This window comes from Ceratosolen solmsi, unplaced genomic scaffold (assembly GCF_000503995.2).
Source record: "Ceratosolen solmsi marchali unplaced genomic scaffold, CerSol_1.0 scaffold3, whole genome shotgun sequence".
NCBI classification, from domain to species: domain Eukaryota; kingdom Metazoa; phylum Arthropoda; class Insecta; order Hymenoptera; family Agaonidae; genus Ceratosolen; species Ceratosolen solmsi.
Window position 1 is genome coordinate 4,607,977 of NW_011948428.1, and position 21,365 is coordinate 4,629,341.

At 27.5% G+C, this 21,365-nt stretch overlaps 1 protein-coding gene across 6 annotated transcripts in view; it reads left to right on the forward strand.

Annotated features, from left to right (window-relative positions):
- Positions 1-349: 349 nt before the first annotated feature.
- dia (diaphanous related formin 1) overlaps positions 350-21,365 on the forward strand; it is a 29,904-nt gene continuing 8,888 nt past the window's right edge. The window contains exons 1-5 of one of the 6 annotated variants that reach the window (XM_011501392.1): positions 350-397; positions 1,731-1,812; positions 18,889-19,059; positions 19,704-20,002; positions 20,931-20,951. In XM_011501392.1, the coding sequence (XP_011499694.1) occupies positions 1,777-1,812; positions 18,889-19,059; positions 19,704-20,002; positions 20,931-20,951 (527 nt within the window). In that variant the 5' untranslated portion in view covers positions 350-397; positions 1,731-1,776. The other 5 variants (XM_011501389.1, XM_011501390.1, XM_011501391.1 and 2 more) reach the window with 5 other exon arrangements.

Below are 21,365 nucleotides of genomic sequence, written 5' to 3' on the forward strand. Positions count from 1 at the left end.
TAAATATATAAATGTATTGATTAAAATATAAAATGAAAAGTACGATAAAAATGATAAAATTATCTATTCCAAAGCCATATATGTATATACAATAGTTTATAAATCATTTTTGAAAATAATCATTAAAATACATCTACCAAATTTTATAATGTATATATACACATATGCATATACATATTCATAAACGCACACGCGCGCACACATATATATGCATGTATATTAATGCATGCATGCATACATGCGTACCAAGGTTCATTCGCTATTGGAAAATATATTTCACACTACATACATTAGAATGTATAAAAGATAAAAAAGATATAAGATGAAATTTTCAAATAACTCTAAAGTTTGAAAAAGTAACGACAGTGCGCAGCAGCATCGTCGCAGTTACTTTGAGGTTAGTGACGCATTTCTCGTCGAAGCTTAGTGCGCCGTGTTCCTCCATACATCACTGCACAAAAATGATCGTTTCCTTGCGTTGTATGGTACTGTGATATAAATTTGTAAATTCTAATAAGAATACGAATTTCATAGCTTGGCGTTTTAGTTTCGTTTGTCAGTTATCCGATCAAGAAGCTAATCGCTTCGATGATTATTGTTCGCAAGACTTTATCATTCGCAAAGAAAAGCGCGTGACAATCTGCGTGAAAAAGCAAACAAGTGCGACAAGCTAACGGGCGCGCGTGTATAATTTTATTCGCTGGCGTTGTGTATAAATAATGCTTGGCGTCTACGAGGAAGTCGCACGACAAACTTGCGGTATGCACAAATTTTTAGAAAAAAAACGTATTGGTGTCGAGTAATAGTCTAGTACGACATTACTTACGGACTTTATGCTTGACCCAAAGGGGTTTGTTTTCAATTTTTTGTATATTTACGTTATACATACGTGATACGCCCCTCGTGTTACGAATTATCCCATCAGTGCGCGGGCTTACTAATTCTGTTGTATAATGTATAACCTGTAATTTACGTGTCAAACTACTTCGTTCTACCACTTTCGCACAAATACTTGATCTATTCTTTTTTTTGCAAGGTAAGAGTTCAGTTGGTAAAAATTATCGATGAAAATATATATGTTTACGATTTACATTCAATGCTTCATATCTGCAACAAAAAGCATTGCTTTTAATTTATTTATTATTTTTTTTTCTTTTTCTTTCATTTTTATCTCCAACAGTTCATGTTTATTTCCCTTTATTGTGTTCAAACAATTTAATAAATTTAACAGTAGCTTAGTTAGGAAAGTTTAGTTAGTTATATGTGTTAGTTATTGTAATTGTAAGTGATAGTTGTATTTAAAATTTTTTTTTCATTTAATACCTTAGTTTCTCTAATTGCAAGTGTCGTTGAAATTTTTTCTTAAAGCACACATGTTTAAACATTTAGCACCATTTATAATCATTTTATCTGTATATTACAAGAGGATTTTTATTCTTTACAATAAATTTTTAATAAATAACAATCTATAAGTTCTATCAATTAAATAAGCAAATTTTAATTTTGTTTAAAACAATTGTTCTATAATCCAATATATATAATTACACAAATATTTTGAAATAATTCCGAACTTTCAATATTAATAGTTCAATAAGACATTTATACTTATAATTATGAACTTATTATCGATATACTTAAAATTAAATTAACGCAATATAAATATTTAAAGTAATTTAATTTCTTTTTTTAACATAAGCTTGTATTATTTTTAATAAATTTATATTTTACAGCCAAATAATGCATCAAACATTTCTATGAGTAAGGAATTTTGCATCAATGGCAAATAGAAGAGATAAAGCATCAGCTGGCTTTGTAAGTAATTCTATATTATATTTTCTTTGAATATTATACAAATTTTAATTCAAAATATACATTTAATTTATTGTAATTAACTTTCAATTTATCATATAATTCAATGGCATTGATAGACAAGATTTTATATTTAGATTATTTATAATAGAATAAAAAAAGTATATTAAATTTTCTTATTGATACTGTTAAATAAAAGCTTCAAAGCTTTTATATCATTTCTAATCTGCTTATAATATTTTAGTAAAAAATATATATATATATATATATATATATAACGGTATAAATATAAATTTTAATGAACATACATAATTCACATTTTGAGCTATGTATTTCCATATAAAATTAATGTTTAATAGTACACTATTTGAACATACAATAGTGCCCTAGTTTAAATAATATTTTTAAAAACAATCGCTTGATTAATGATAGTAATGAATTTTAATTCAAATTTTTCTAATGTACTTACGTGAAAATGTTAAGTTTTAATAAATCTCACTGTTTTAATAGTGAATTGAGAACTACTTATGTTAGTAATGTATTAAATAATATATATATAAATGCACATTAAGTAATCCTCGATAATTAATTTGGAAATTCTTGATTGAGAAATAACTGCTTATCAAAGTAATCTATCCTATGCAAAAACTAAATTGTGACATTGTTCATAAAAATTCTTATTCAACATCTTTTCATAAATATGACATAATATGTAAAAAATTTGATAATGAAAAGTTTTTAATTTTGTCTACTAATCTCAAATAAAATATAACTCAATACAAAGTCATTTCATACGTTCTTTTTATGATAAATGAGAATTCTAATAAAATAATATTAATATAATAATATGATTAATTTATTATATTAAATGGTAATATATATTTTAAAAAGTTTCAATTTTTATTGCACAAAATAAATGCGTTTGCATGGTAATTATTTTTGTTTAACTTATTTTGCTTTTATTATATTGTTATGTGATAAAGAAAGAAAAAATTATCACGTACTGTTACCGACCGACAGATAAGATTGTTGTACTAAATGCTGATTTCAATGCAGAATTCACTTAATAAATTCAATTTAGTTATTAAACTTCCATTTGTAAATTTTTATTTCATGTACACGCATAGTTTATTAATTTTATACTATTACTCAATGAAAAAAAGAAAACAAACTTAGAAAAATATATTTTTCTTAATTTTCTACTATAATATTATATAATATTAACGATTATACGACTGTCAGCAATACAAATTATAAATATACGTTAAAATTATACAAAATCAATGATTAATGTTAATTAATGTAAGAACTGAATTTCAACAACAAATGATATATTATAATTTTACATAAAACATTTAATCTTTCGTTTATCTAAATTAAAGCACATAATTATATTCTGATTTAAACTAATTATTTGATTATTACTTAATATTTACATTAACGAGTTTTATGTTGCGGAGAGGATATTTAAATTTTTAATTAATCAAATTAATATAAATAAAAAAGAATGGCGTTACCAATTGGTTATTAGTTAAATTTTGTTCACTCATTCTTGGAAGTTTTTTCATTTGATATCTGCATTTTCTTTCAGTAAAAATATTTTTAACTGCACAATTTTTCACAAGTTCTAAAGCTTTGAATTTGAAACTTACCATTAGAGTTTTTAAAAAATTACCTGACTCATTAAATGCTTAATAAAAAGATTTTAATTTAGTAAAAATACAATTTCAGATATAAATAAAGTAAATGTGATTACAGTAAATCTTCGGCTAATAGCATATTTTTTAATCTAAATTATCTGAACGAATTAAAAAACTAACAAAAAATTAGATCTCAATTCATTCATGTAAATTGAAATTCGGAACAATTATTTATTAATAAACAAAAATAGTTGAAGAAAAGAGAGAGAGAGAGAGAGAGAGAGCGAGAGAGAGAGAGAGAGAGATAGGAAAGAGATTGGAATTCAATAAATACCATTACCTCTTTTCCAATATCCGTGTAAATATAAACGCGCGCACACTCGCAGAGCTGGGAAAAAATATAAAACTGTTCATCTATGCTACATCGTGACGTCACAAACTTTACCGGATGACCTCATAGATTTGCATTTTTTGTCCTGAGCTCACGCTCGCAACTCAAACTCCTTTACTTTTTTTCATTTGAATTTACGAATTACACTTGCTCGATTTCATACTAAGATAAAATTTATTATCTATACCGTGTAAACTCATTAAGTTGACATTCATGCTTTTCAGTTAATTAACCGAATGCCCATTGAATAGCCGTTACTCATTAATTGTATGTGTATTACATTCGATTTTAAATTTGAGTAAATGAAAGGTTATATCAGTGATTACATTAGTATGATAAAAGTGAATCGAAACTCATTTATCTATGCGTAAAGACATAAGAAACTTATCCTATGATTAAAACAGAATTAATTAAAATAATATAAGCTAGTGTGCGCGTATTTAAATAACAAAAGAAAAGAAAGAAAAGTAATTAAAGAAATTTACTAATTAAAATAAAGACTTGAATAATTTACTAATTTGATTTCATATTTTCATAACAGAATATCTTATTAAAACAAAAATTTTCTCCATATTATATTTATCAGCAAAAGATATTTACAATTTTAGTCATAATGCATTAAGTATTACATAGTTTCATATCTTGAAATGGATTAAATTTTTTAGTTATTGAAATTAGATTGAATTTATCAATATTGTAGATAAATAATAGTGATCTTGAAATACTGCAACTGACAGTTAAGGGTAAATGGAATTCAAGAAGTTAATACGTGTCAATAAGAGTTAAAGCGTTCTAATTATTAAAATAAAATTACCTTCAATGTACTTTAAAACTTCCAAATGAAGAAAGATTTAGGTTTATCAATATTGCTTCTACGAGTTAAGCAAATAACCAATGTTATTATATGAAATTAATAAAGCTTATAAATTTCCAATAAATAAATGTATTTATTTATGGCCTTCCAAAATCAATATAAAATATAGAAAAATTTTTTTAGTATTAGACAGTTATTATCTTGTTAAAAAAAAAAAAAGACAGTGTAGCTTTATTAAATAAAACACTCGAGTTTATTGTTGAACAAATAGCAGCATATTAATGATTGACGTATTGCGTATTAAGCTAGACGTTTTTCTATATTTTCATCAGTGTTGTAGCTTACTCAAATAAAGACATGTGAAATATAATTTTAACATTATATTTATTTCATTGTTTAAACTCAATCACGATATGTATAATATAAATATAAATATAAGTACTTAACTATGTATAAAAATGTTTCCATACTCTTATCGAACATTTCTATTATTAAATTGTGCATTATTAATAGAACGATGAGATTATTATAAATATCGCGTAATATACCTGTATACTTCATTTCTTTTATTAAACCTTTTTCCAAATGTACATTCAAGATTTAATATTTTAATATTTTATGAATATAGGCTTTGATTTGATATGCTTACAAAATAATGAAATATACACTTGAGAAATGCGTGTAGAAGAACCAACCTAACCGCAGCTCAAGAATTAGTAAAAAAAAAAAAAAAAAAAATTACGAACGATGTTGAGAATACGTTGATAATCTCATTAAGACAGAAAAATTAAATACTAAATAACATTTTTACAAATGTATAAAAAATAATATTTTAAAAAGACTTCCCTTTTAAGATACGTCATTACCATTGCAATATTCATTGTTCATACTGTTCATTAACGCATATAGACATTCCAATTTGAAGGAATTATTTTAAATCGCAACTACTGCGATCTCTCGTAATTGCATTTTATATACGTACACACACGCATACATTCATCTACCATTCATACATGTATATAAGCGCAATATCCCCAGCGTTTCATTAAAGCGCACTTGGCACTGCTACGTAGTCCCGATAATTATTGCCCCATTGACCAAATAAGTGTTGCAAGTGCTCGCTCGTTTGATCAAAAGGTGTAGTAACGGATTACTGTACGTCGATAGTATGACGATATAAGGATCTATTAGTATATTTAGTATATTATCCTCTCGTTCATGACAACAAGTACTCGATCGTACCTCGTCAATTTTTTGTTCCCGAATAATACATGTATACGGTGAAGAGCGTTCGAAGACTCATAAATTACTTGGCACTACGCGCAATGACAAAGACAAATCAAAAGATTTTATGCCCCCCTCCCTCCCACCCCGAATGGCAAAAGCATTGTGTAGGGTTGAGTAGCAAAAGGCTGAAGCTAGTGGGCAATCGTGGTGTGCGAATCGGATGAAGGAAGGGCCCGATCGGCAACTATCGGACCCTTGGCCCATTAAAAGTAGCGCAGCCACGGCAGAAGCAAGAAAATTGCTGATGTGCGAGGAATCGCGTGGAAATTGGAGCCTCGCGCGCCTCTCATCCGTTTCCAAGTCGTAGTCAAGGAGTCAAAAGGTGGCCGCGGCGCTCGTATTCCAATGGGATCCGAAGGAACGCGATACTCCAGTCCAGTCTACGTTTACCACCGCCGCTGCCGCCGCTTCTGCTGCGGCTGCTGCTGCTGCTGCCGTTACCTTTACGCGCGGACCCTTTTCCCCGAAGGTCGCCACTACCCCCTCCAGCGACACCTCCAACTCCAGCTCCTTCGTCGAGCAAGAGATACTCGACCTTTCCCGGCCAGTGTTATGTAAGACGCTCAGGAATGCGTCGCGCCCTCGCGGGAAGTACGCGAGGCGAGATCGGAGCGCCGATGTTTTGGGGATGTCGGCCGTTATCGAGCCTTTTGTAATATTATGCACGAGCCGAGTGAGAGGACAATACCGGCTCGATTAGTTGCCATTGTTATTCCTTATTTTTCACCCCGGGTTGGTCTCCTCGCGAATGGAGCAGCTGATTTGTAATTGGCTCGGTTTCAGCACAATTGACACAATGACAATTGTCATTAGCCAATGCGGATGAACTGTCATTGGTCCACGTTCGCGTTCCCGTGCATATGGTCGATGAATGACTTAATAACGATACTTTTCATCATATTATCGTGTATTTAGGAAGTTCACTTGCAGAACGATTGCAATCGCCGGCGTTGGTCGTTTCTGTCGTTTGTCGGGCAGCAACAAATCGCCAAGGTTTTTTTTGGGGGGGGGGGGATCGCGTGGGTTCGCTGCAGGGTGTTAACCGCGTTCCTTAATAAATTGCAGCTCCTACGAAAAATCCGAGTAAGAGGCCTTAACTTAAAGAATTTATATAATTTGTGACGTTATCGTGGCATTGACTAACGCAATACGAAATTCTTTATATTATTATATAATGGTGAGCATTTACTATTTATTCGACGATTGAACGATGCGTATGTAATATCATAAAAGAAAAAAGAAAAGAAAAGAAAAACATTCACAATGTAATCAACGATTTAATTTACATCTACGAAGGAATATTTATTCATTTTGTGTATAATACTCCACTTTATTTGATGAAGCTACGCGAAGAAAAATATTTAATGTCAATATTATTTTAAAACATTTTTATCCGATATACATGTTTATTATTTGCACTCATAATGGATGAACTTGTTTGTGTAGGTATATAAGCTAAAGTTATTTGAAATATTTCTGATTACTTAATTTAAATTTGTTATTCAATAATACAATTACAATAACCGTCTCCTCCTTCCAATGACAATATTCTACAAAACAATATTCAATATAATTAATTATATTAATAATCCAGATTTTGAACTTAATTTTAGGCCTCCGGTTATTGACAACCCGTAAATATTGAATATTTATTTTTTTTTCTCTAATTGTTAATTTGAGACTTAGCTCGAGGGAATAACCTATACAAGAGCTGTTTGAATAAAATTGCCGATAACCTTTCAGTTACATAAGGAAGAAACAAAGATAATTGAATTAATGACTCATGGGCTTTAAGCTCTAAATACTTTTAATTACAATGAATAAAATTTGTTAGTGGACACTTTTCGTCCTTAGTCATTCTTACGGTTTTTTTTTTTTTTTTTTTTTTTTTTTTTTTTTTTTTGTAATTTTAATTTTAGTTAAACTCGAATTATAATTTAATATGGAGATTTTTTAACTCTATTATTTAAGAATGAATTGCCTTATCATACATCATCATAGCTCTCGTGGAATAATATTGTAAAAGCTATTATTGTATCTAACGCATTTACTCTTAAAAATAATTATTAACGGTAATATACTCTTAATAATAATAATAAAATTAGAAATTTCAATATCTGAAGATTTACTTTTATTACATTTCTTTCAAGGTTTTTCGTAAAAATAATTATTTAAAAGTATTTATCGTTTAATTATATTATTAATTCGTTATATTTATCAAACAGTTTTACAATAAGCTTAGCTATATAATTGCTATAGTTGTTTAATTTGCTATTTATTCAGTGTTGTTGTCTCCATACATATAAATAAATAAATGTGTTAAAATATTTAAAAGAAACTTCTCTATTTAATCATATTTGAAATTAAAATGAAAAATTAAATTTTCATCCTTGAAAACGTACAATATAGCCAGTTGGTTATGAAATTAAAATAAAGCAGTTATTGGATATAACAAAAATAATTTATTTAACAGGAAATGAAGGTGTACAGGAAATAAAGTTGACTATTAGTATTACGTGCACACATTGCTATTTTATAGAGATAATTTATGGATCTTATGAGTGTAACTTTCTAATAGATTTTTTATTACAAAAAGACCTGAATTAATTTTAATTTTACAGGTTATTAATTTAAAAAAAAAATTTTCCAGTAAAGTGAAATTTCTTTGTAAAATTCATTAAAGCAATAATAAATCTTGTTTGACATTTTTAATATAAATTTCACGATATTTTGTGAGGTGAATTACAAGAATATGAGCGAAACATCACATATTTCTCATCCATACAAAATATTGAAATATTAAAAGCACTTTCAATATCACAGAGGCATTTTTTATATTAATATATTATAATGTAATGTAACATTATTATAGCATTTGCGATTGCAACAGATGGCAATTCACAGAAGCAATATAAAACATGAAGAGAATACAGTTTCATTAAAGACTTTAGATTTTTAAATATTTATCATTCAACTATCAGACGCCAAATTGTAATTACATTATTTATCAACATATATTACATAAATATTACATAGGCGCGCGAAAAAAAAACCCTGAGAAAATCTTCATAACTTTGTCCAAGTTGTAATTTATGAAGGCACATTGTTTTAAATACATTGCTTTTAATATGGATTTGTAATTAAAGAAATCGCAGACAATTTTGCAACGAGTTACGAACAATACGTATAAATTAAAAGTATCTAATATTCAATTGTATTTTAATTTAAATATCTATTAATGCTACAAAAGAAAAGTAGAAGAAAAAAAAGCAAACTCATAATTTATATTTGATGTAACAAAATGGAAATTCGCACACGCTCAAACGGCAATTCACGTATAGTCGAAGGAAACTCCGTTGTTTCATGATTTATGAAAATGCATTGACCGAAATGACAGAATTATAGATTAGAAGAAGAAATGATCGTACTTCGTTTAAAATTGACTGTTTATAAAAGTTTTATAAAGTTTTCAAAGAAATTTCTCACGACAAAGAGATATTACTCGCAATTTAACGATGGTATGACAACGGGAGCATCACTATTACCACCACCAACAACAACAACAACAACAACAACAACAACAACAATGCATTATGTCAAGCTGAGAAAATTCTCAGGAAATTTCCACTAAAATTCCGAAACTCCCTTCTCCCTTCCTTAACAATTTTTTGCCAGCTTCCCTCTTATCCTCTCTCTCTCTCTCTCTCTCTCTCCCTCCGGCATCGCGCACTCACCCGTTACATGCGTCTCTATCACCTCGATATATTCCGCTTTCACTCTGTGAAGGCTGACGCTACTCCTACAAATGCTCTCAGCACTCCTTCCCGTACCTTTCATACTTTCTAAATACCACAGTGCACCCATCAACCCACGCAAACAGTCCCACGAAGCGATTTATTCCCCCTACGTCTTAAACCCCCTATATATCGTATCGCATGGATCTTCGGCTTAACACTTCCCTAACGGTCAAACAGAGAATTCGCTTCTCGTACGGTGTCATTTACGTCCTTCAAGCCAAAATACTTGCAAGTCGTAGCTCGGACATATCGCGATTCGCAACTTCGGCCAATAATGCGACGACGAAGATAATTAGCGCGCGGATGGATGAGCGGGCGAGATCGATAAGTGACGGGCGACTGGCTTTTCACGGATGCACCGGAGCTAGGTGCACGAGAAGACGATCAGGGCGGAAGGGGAGCGTGAACGATGACGTCCGCACCTCCAGCGCGCCGGAGACTCTCAAGCGAAATTATCGTCGATGCTGCTTCAGTGATGACTCGGGCCTGCGCACGCCCGCTCGTTCTCGTAGTGACTCCCATCTCGGGCCTGGGATGACACTTGCTGTTGATTATTATCGGAGGTGACGAAAACGTGTGAGTGAGTAAGCCTACGAACGAACTTTGAAATGAAACTGGGGCAAGCGCGATTTGTGAATTTGGTGGGGAAATATTGTGTATTTCCGGCATTCAGGGCTGGTCGCCCTTGTTGATAAGCCACGATCCTGGCTGTTGTTGTTCCTTGAAATGGATATTGAGAATACGTCAGTGACGTGGTAGCATTATTAATTAGACACGGGAAGGCCGCCAGCTTGAGTAGTGTACTTGTATAAGATTCTTGCATCGCGTTGTTTGATGTTGAAAATAATGACTGTCAGGAAAATCGCGACATTTGCTCTCTCTCTCTCTCTCTCTCTCTACATATATATATATATATATATATCGTACACTGCTGTTTTTTTTACTCTTTTTGAAATATTGTCATTTCCTGACGTTGAGGTCTTGAATTGAAAGGCCGAATTTCGAAATTAAAATAAAATTCAATGTTTATTGAAATGGCTAGTTACATTGATTATCAATGCCCCGAATTGAAATTATAAAATCTAGTATTGTTGTATTGTTGTATTGCTGTATTGTTGTATTGTAATATGTACTTTGGCCGCTGTAGATTTTCTTTATTTCGTTATTTTTTTGTAAGAAGTAAGAGCGTGTCTTTGTTTTGTTTTTGAAGTGTGCTTTGTGCTTATAGCGAGACGAATTGTAGAGAAAATAAAGCAATCGTCAAATGGCAATTATGAATACGAGAGAGAAAAAAATGAGTTTGAAATCTCATTGTCTTTCTTTATGAATATGTGTAGTTTATCAGATTAGCGGTTTATTAAATTCGAATTAAAAATTTATCAATAAACGCAAACATAACTTTGCTTTGCTGCTCTGTTATTCGAGAAAATGAACAATAAAATCTCGAGATCTTATAATTCAATACGAGGCTTCAAAATGAAAATTTATCTTTTCAATTTCATTCCTGTTCAAACTTAATGATTCTTTTTTCAATAAAAAGGTCGTGGAATTACTCAGAATCATTATTTATTTATTGAACTGGCTTACAGAAATCATTTGTGCATTAAAAATATATATGTACATTTACATATACATTTTATTTCTTATGGTTGACAATTTGCACGTATATCATCTTTTCTTTTTTTTCTTCTTCTTTTTTTTTCTTTTTTTTTTTTTTTTTATTCAGTAAAATCAGTAAAATTAAATTCCAATTGTTAATAATTTCGGCTCGAAAGAAAATAAAATGTAATATATGACTATAAAGTAAAAAAAATCATTTTAGTATATTGAATTATGAATATTGTATGGAAGTGCTGTACAGTGGTAGAATGTCAGATATTAAATTCTGCTTAAAATATTCTGTCTTAAATATTTTATTATAACAATATACATTTTCGATAAATACGTTTATTGAAATGTAATAAATATATAAATAAACAAACCGCACGATGATCTTGTGCTTTAAATTCAAATTTTATTTTTAATAATTCTTTCACATACATATTATTTGTACATATAGCAATAGAGACATAATATTTGATAGTACGGATTATTAAAAATTTACTATAGTTCAATTTTAATATTTTTATGAAATCTGTAGTGCTTACAGTAATTCAAACTTGTATTCGGAATTAGGAAAAACTAAATTATTTAGAAAATTAAATTTAACAACTTCTTCGCAGTTTTTGATAAAACTGTATGCTAATGTTTGTAAAGAGATTTTTCAATATTTTGTTTTTATTAAATAAAAAAGAATTTGTATTTGCTTTTGCAAGAACAACATTTTTTATTTTCATATTTATCGTTTTTAAAGAAATTATGCTCAACGAGCGTTAATTTATGTTTTGCTAACATTTTTTTGAAAGTATTTTTATGCAATAATACATCGTATTATTTTAATAAAAAATACTATTTCAATATTCCAATATATTTGAATAATAGATAATAATACAATAATGTATTCGTTAAGAATATAAAGCAAAAAAATAATATTAACTCTAATCGTTTTTATTATAAATTACTATTATAAATTATTATATATTATAAAATACTTGATTCATTAAAAATTTCTTAAAATAGCTAGTTGGAAAATAAGTATTTTTTAAATCTAAAATAAAGATTACAAAAACACGTTTTTATGATATTTAGTTTGTCGTGTCAATTTTTTTTTTTTTTTTTTTTTTTTATATATTCAAAAGAATTGTTAGAAGATAAAGTAAATCTTTTTAATATATGAAATAATGAAAAATGTTGAATAGATTATTACGAGATCAAATAACCCTCAATAGACTTAGTTCGTATCAAAAAAAAAAAAAAAAAAAAAAAAAAATTACCTAAATTCTAACAATGAATAACTCATACTCAAAAGAACTGCTCATAGTATTTCAAAATTTTTATATATAAAGTCTATTCAAGTCTATATAAAATATCAATTGATCTACTTTTCAATAATTAACATTATATCTTAAATAAAACAAAGTAAATTATTTACTTTATAACTCACATTAAGTAAATATGTTGATATTACACTTTACAAATATGATATCAATTGATATTTATTTTTTGATAAAATACCATCACCATGAGTCAAATCAAATATAACGGGATTTAGTTGCTTCTTCCAAACCTATTAGGAAATAATAAAAATTAGTAAAAATGTTAAATTCAATTTTTTTTTTTTTTACCAACAAACAAGTATATATTAAAGGTGTTTTTTAATTTTTATACTGAGAATGCGAAGTGTAAGTAATTATTTACTTTAAATTACTGAAAAATCGTAAAAATGTACTTGCACGTTTGTAAAAGGAGGGAAAATAAAATCTGCCCTTGCACAGAAGCAAGAGAGAGAAAATCGTGTGTCATGAAAAATCTAAGTTTATTATTGTACGGCATGAAGTGAAGCGTTGATCATTTCTATAAATATCTTCACACGTCACTGATGGTAACTCATTACCGAATAACCAATAAATCGTTATAGAATTTTCAGAAATCTTTCATAAGCTACGCGATCCTTCTTTTTGGTTTTGGATACATTTTAATGTTCGGCTGTAAGAACCTGACAAAATTGTTGACATAATAAACATTTTAATCGATGCTCGTATTAAGAAAAAATTATGTTGTCATTTACCTTTAGCTTTAGCTTGCACATATCACCTATTGATTTAATTATTAGATTCATAATAGTAACAAAAACTTTATAAATAATGGAATTCAATTATAATAGTTTTGTGGTACATTGTATAAAAGATTTGATAAAAATCCTATAAAATCAGACAGTCCTACAAAAATACGAAAAAGGAATAATCTAAAAATAAAATAAGAATTCGAAAAAAAAATCATTAAAAGCTGAAACATATATGTGTATTAACGAATGAAAGTTTCAAAATTAATCAGCTTACGAACCTCGAGGAAAATTATTTTGTTTAAAATTTGTATTAGTAATTTGTTACAAATGAATGAATAATTGTTAATAACATTCATTATATTTCGAGGGAATAAAGTGAAAAAAAAACTTTTATTCAGAAAATTTTTTTTTTAATTTAGGAAACCTGATTTGATCATATCCCGTACACATAGTCATAATGTTATGATTTTATATATCGCATCGGTAGGAATTTATAAATATAACGAAGAGTGTTTCTGTGGAAAAAAAAAGAAAGGAAGTTTTCGAAATCGTAATCACTTAATATTATCATCAGTGAAATCAATATGACCGAACTAAGAGAATAAAAGTGACATCCGGCGATGCAAATGCATAGAGCCGGAGAAAAAAAAAGTGCAAGTCAGAAAAAAAACGCGTGTGGTGTTGGCGTATAATTTGCTCTGCAATAATGATTGCCGAGTGGGTATGTATATATAAAAAGTGTTATCCCGATTTGCCTTTATTTATTTATTTATTTATATATATATATATATATATATATATATATATATATAAATACACGAAACATATATGTATATATATATATATATATATATATGTATACATGCATACATGTATATGTATACACATATGCATACGTACATACACACACACACATGCGTACATACGTACGTACATACACAATACATATATACATACACACACACACATGCGTACATACGTACGTACGTACATACATACATGCATACATATATATATATATATATATATACGAGCGTTTAATCTGCGGCTTTAAGATAAAGCAAAATTGTTTAAAATTGCCAAATAAAAAACTATTTTTATCAAATCGTTTTGAACTTCAATTTTTCACGATAGAATGCCAACAATAAAATGAAATTTAAAATTTTTTTAATATATAATGGATTATTGAATGTTTTCTTTCTTTAATTAAAATACAATAATGATTTTTTGCTTTTATACACTTTATATACGGTTTAAGTAGTTGTAAAAATTTTAAAATTACAAAATTCAAACGTTCATGATTAAAACTTCTAAAGAATAATTTCTATTCTTAATTTATTTTCAAGACTTTATCCCAGAGTATAAAATTTTATTTTTAAGCCAAAAAACAAATAGCTGTCTCAGCTAGTGTACCTAATGTTTCCATATATTAGTGTAAATGTCATCTTTTTGAATTTTTTTTTTATACATTTCCCCATTTATATTTTTAATTGTATTTTTATAATTCTATATTATATTTATTATTATATTTTTATGAAATATTATAAATATTTAATATGAAAGGAATTACTTTTTTTTTTATAGGAAATAACATTCTTATTTGTAGTTTTATAATTATATAAAATTATTAATACGTATATATTTCCCCTTTAATATTATTAATTACATTTTTTCAATTTCACAGTCATATTTGAATTGCGTACGATTCCAAAAAATTTTCAACGCCATTATTAATCATAATAAATATCTTATTGCTTTGTAAATATTAGAATGAACCGTAATTATTCTCAAATTCTTACAAATCGGTGTCTGCAAAAGCTCGATCGATATGTTTTCTTATATATCTATCATCATCTTTTAATAGTAATTACGTGTTTTAATTTTTACTTTTATATTTCTTAATATTTAATTTTTGTTCTTTGTTATTTTTTATACATTAACAAATTTTACAGTTCGTTAAATGTATAAGCCATCAAATTAAATACGATTAAACATAAATAAAAACATTAAAATGATGTAAATATCTCGATTTGGAAAACAATGAATGAATAAATAACGTAAATCATTGTTGAAATTTAAGAACACATTATATTTAATTACAATAGTAAGTTATTGCAATTTCCTATATTTTATACCATCGGTCGAATAAACTATTGTGTAATTCCCAGTGAAAGTTAGGAATAAACAATGAAACTGCATGTAACGAAATAACAGGAAAATGGAAGTGAGAAACATTTATTTTATAAACTATAGGAATGAATGAATTGCATTTTAATTAGTTTTTCTTTCAAACGTTTTTATTAAATTAAATTATTCCATTGATTTATTGCAAACATTGAATATTATTCTATCATTCATTATATAAGTTGTTTAATATACATAATTTTATAATATATGTCAAATAGGCATTCAAATTTATTAATAAATACGCATTCTCATTTTTCTTATTTTTTTATTTTTTTTTTATTTTATTTTTTTTTTATATTTTCAATTCCTTTAAAATAATGATTAAAACATTTCAAGAATATCATTAATAACTGGGGATTTTTCAGTTGAAATAAATTATGAATCGATTGAATAGTAAAATAGAATATTTTTAATAATATTTGTGTTTAGATCAGAATTACGTGACCTTTTAGCAGCCTAATGGATATATGAATATTATCGTAAAATAATAAAATTACAAACATTACATAAAAATGTAATATATATCCGATGATTAACTATAGTCGTTATACGATCGAGTGACAATTTCATGAAAGGCTCGAAAATATTGCTTTCTTCTTAATTCTACTATTAATATTGCTAATATTTATAGTTAACATCATGTTGAAAAATATTAAATAATAGTTGAGACGATATCGATTACTGTTGTTTTGTGAAATATATAATTATAAATTATTCAATTTTAACAAACCGTGAACAATTTTTTATATAGAAGTCGAATTTCTGTACAATATTCGTAATTTATAATAATAATAATAATAATAATAATAATAATAATAATAATAATAATAATAATAATAACTCGTATAAATGCTTAGTATTGTATGTAAATTGAATTTGTACACAGCGATTAATTCACTTTACAGAGATATTTAATGTATATCTACGTTTCTCCACCGAAGGTTCCCAACACATCAACGTAAATTAAATTCTTTAATTGAACTCTATTTGAAATTTTATAATTTTCAAGTTGAAAATATTTTCTTTTTATAATTACAATCAATACTAAAGATTCTATCCGTAACAAAGTGTAATTTACATTATTTTTAAAGTTTATTTTAATGAAAGACGCATTTCAATTTTAATTATTCAAGAACATGATTAAATAATTCTAATAAAACTGAAAAAATTATTTACAAGTAATTTTTAATCATTTTCCCTCTAATCACTGCCGTACGTGACATTAACTCAACATATACGGCTGGAAAATAGAAACGCCTGCGTCCCATCTTGGACGACACGATTTGTACGGAATAATAATTTGTCACACTGTTTCTTTTGAACTCATATATAGACATAATAATGATAACAACATTAGCCATTAATGTATTATATTCAGTAACACTTCCGCGTTTCTTCATTCTGCACACTGAACTTTAGGGAGGCTTTCGACTAAACTATTATTAATGCATACGAGTAGTCTCTCACCAACGTTACTTAATGCCAGATGTTTTTATTTGCCACTCTACGTTTACTGCTTGCTTCTTAAACATCGCATAATTTAACCAATCACATTTGTTTTTCTTGTTATAATAATTATTTAATTAAAAAAAAAAAAAAAAAAAAAAAAAAAAAAAAAAAAAAAAAAAGTATATAAATGCGGTGTGCCCTTTGTACGTTCTCTTTTGACTTTTTGAAGGTATTTATCTCTATTTATTGTTTAAGTACAGACTATAATTTATCTAGTATATTTTTAATTTGCATGTAATGATAATGATATTGTTATGTTCAATCTACGGGAAACTATGTTATAAAAACATATTTTTAACAAATATTCGAATTCATGTCCGAATAGCTTATGCGATTGAATTTCTTTGCATTTAACATTGTTATGACTTATGCAAATATTGAATTTATATAATTACGAATAAATTAAACGGTCCTGACAGGCATTTTTGTAATCTTTCCAATAGCTATTAAATCTACTAAAAGGGTTTAAGTAATACCTTCTTAATCTGCATATAAAAATAAAATAAATATGCTATAAATAATGTATTTGGTGGATTTTCATTTACCGCACAAGGTAATCATAAATTGTCTAATAACAGCAATAAAAGTATCTAATTCACATTAAAACGACTTATTATAAATAAGCTGTCATACTTATGATGAATGATCGATAGAATTTGCACCTTCAAAACTTGTTCCACTATTCATTTTAATTAAGAAAGAAGTACAAACGCTCAAAGAGAAATTATAATACATAACAATGTTTAAAATTTTAATAAAAAATTTTTTTCTTCTTACAATTATTATCTATAATTGCAATCGTATTTTTTATATATCATTACGTAGTGCAAAATTATTATTAGTAATATTAAAAATGTATCTTATGATTTACATTAACGTTTGAAGCATATAACATTTATTTAGACTCTTTCAAAGAAAAAAAAAAAGAAAAAAAAAAGTTCGTGACAGCTTTCTTAGATGTTATACTTATCCCCTATCTTTATTGCATACCAGTACTGTAAAAATCAATTATTACATACGTTCTTTCCAGCGCTTATAAGATTGGTGGAATAATTTTCTCTCTATTTTTCATTAAATCTTTCATTTGAAAGTTACTTATCAAGACTTTGACTCTGAACTGCTCTCATTTTCTCCCGCCATCTTATTTCTCATAATTATACGCGACACATTTTATATAATAAGCCACGATTTGCAATGCACTTTTTTTTTATTTTCAATAAGTATGATATTTTCATGAAATGATTGCTCGAGATTGTTAGATTACGAAAAGTCGCTCTAGTTATAAGATTTATAAAAATTACGAAAAATATTTGGAGAAAAATTTTCATTCCTTCTTGTTGTTGTATAGATTATGAAATTAATAAGAACATAGTAGCGCTTGTGTAAAAAAAAAAAAAAAAAAAAAAAAAAAAAAAAAAAAGAATAATAAATAAATAAAATGAAAAAATTAAAAGTAGAAATTTCGCTACCATGTAATTCGTTAAGGAAATAACGCTTTAATGATTTTCATGGCTTCACTCTTAATATGAAAAATATAAATTTATATTGATAATTAATACTGAAAATTCACTAGAAACGTTTAATGAAAATGTAACGTAATGATTATGCAGCGGTTGAGAATTTAATTGTCCAAAAGCATATCCATTCCCATGTGACAATATCTCGTTACAGCAAGTACCTTAAAATAATTCAAATTTGAATGGGAAATGAATCACTTTGGCGTTTGAATTTATCGTCGTAAGACTCATTGACTCCAAAGGCATATAAGCTCATTGGGTTTATATTTTCAGCTGGACACATGGTTCGGAAGGCCAAAAAAGTCGGGCCGAGGCGGTGGCCTCAACCAAAATATGATGCCTCGGCCGCACTCCGGGGACGACTTCAACGAGGTCGAGCAGCAGCGCTGCATGATCGAGAGGATGGATGAGGAGACGACAAACGACAAGTTCGAAGAACTTTTGGTGAGTTTTTTTTTTCGCAACATTATAAATACAAATGCACGTGAAGGCGCGTATCGTTGCTGGCGGAATACACTACACAACACTACAATTGGCTTACATATGTTTTGCCCCAGCAGCTTTATTTAAATTATATCAGACATCTCGATTGTTGTTCGCGTAATCGTATCCTTGAATTAGGAATTATACGAGCTAAAAATTGTAAATATTTCGCTTTATTAGAATAATTAATTAGGATATTGTACTTTCATTGGAAATGAAATGTTTTGCTACTTTGATTATTTTCTTACGGTCTTGTTTAAGGTGCATTTTACCAGAAGGTGTGTATATTTTGTACAATTTGCTAGCTAAAATAACGTCGCAAACAATTGGATATTTTAAAGAAAGGAAATAATTATAAAATCTCTTCAATTTATATGCGATCTTCGTCTTTTAGGTGTATCGCTTATCGTTCGATTTACGTCTCGTATGTCGGATTAAAAACAAAAACAAAACAAAAAGCAAACTAAAATATTAATCATATTTAATTTTATAAGGATCTGATTAATAGGCGTAATATAATTTAAAATGTTTATTGGATTTAAAAATAATACATAAATGCGTACAAGTATTAATTTTTATACATTGTGCATACTCTTTTATCCCAGGCAAATATGAATCTAACAGAAGAGAAGAAGGAACCACTACGAAAACAGTCGGAGAGGAAAAAAAAGGAAATGCTGATTTTGCATTATAAAGGAAGTATTCAGGACAGTAGGAACAAGTTTGACAAACCTGCTGATTATATACAGTACTTGTCCCAACCAGACTTAAGCGTTAACAAGATTCATACGTGCATCGAGTCTTTAAGGATTGCCCTAACGAATAATCCATTGAGTTGGGTCCAAGAGTTTGGTACCAAGGGCCTCAAACAAGTTCTCGTCATTCTCAATGAGTGTTATCGGAAGTAAGTAACACATATGATTAAGAGCTTTATACTTAAAAGAATACATAATAAGTTAGCTATATAACTGTAAATAATAATTTTAAAAAAAATTAAACACGTAATTAACATGTAAACGTAAAATTTTACTATTTCAATATTTAAGAGAGTGATATTCACTTTTATATAGAAAAATCGAATTAAAATTTAATTGTAAAATTATCTATTACATCAATATTTCAATATCAATAAAAAATATAATAATAATAACTGCCGATAACTACACGATAAAATATAAGTAATTTTATTATTTTTGAAATTTTTATAAATGAATTACATTCCTTTCCTTTAACGTAATTTTACGCTACAGTTTATTGCAAGAAAATAAATTATTATTGAAATTCTATAAAACTTTTAAAGATTTTGAAATATAAATTGTACAAAAAAAAAAAAAAAAAAGAACAAAAAAAACAAAAATTAAGTAAAATTGTAATATGTCAGTAAATTTCAAAAATTCTTGAAATTAATAAAAGATTTGAGATTTAAAAGTGTGTGTAGAATTTCAATTAATGGTAGTATTGATATAACGGGTTATTGTTTTGATTCAACTTAAGACGTACTGAACCCAATTGATGTCCCAGATACAATATCAAACTAGTCTGCCTTAACTTTCTTAATAAATTAATATAAAGAACAACTGTAATTAAGTTTTTTCTTCTTTTTTTTCCTCCATTTTATCATATAATCAGTAAATAGATATTGTAAATTTGCTATCGGCTATGTTTTTCTGCATTGAAATTAATCAGAAGCAAAAAATGAAAATTATTTACATTAATACTTAAAAATTTTTTCAACAACAAACCTTAAAACGCATACACATATATTTATTTATTTATTTATGTATAGAATTATGGAGCACATGAGACTAATTGCTAATATTGTTCTATTGCAGTTTTTTGATTCTTTTCAATAGGTAATTTCAGACAATTAATTAATATTAATGTGCCAGTATTAGTTGTTCGCTTTTAGGCTTCTTATTGTATTATTTATTTTACTCTTTAGTTTTATTGGAAGAAGTATTGATCACTGAAATATATTCTTATACAGATAAAACAAATGAAAACGGATGTACATTGTGCAAGAAATTTTTGAATACGTATAATGAAATTAGCGTTTTTCCTTTTATTTTCAACGTATTTTATAAATAAAAACTTATTTGTTGTTCTATTGAATCCAATTTATTTTTATTGAAAATTAATTAACGTCCAATAATTATTATTTTAGAACAACTTGTTTCCTTCAATATACTATTGAAATAAAAAATTTTCCCAGTAATATTCGTCTCTTTTTCTTCTTTTTTTTCTTTTTTTTTTTTTAGTGTAGTTGT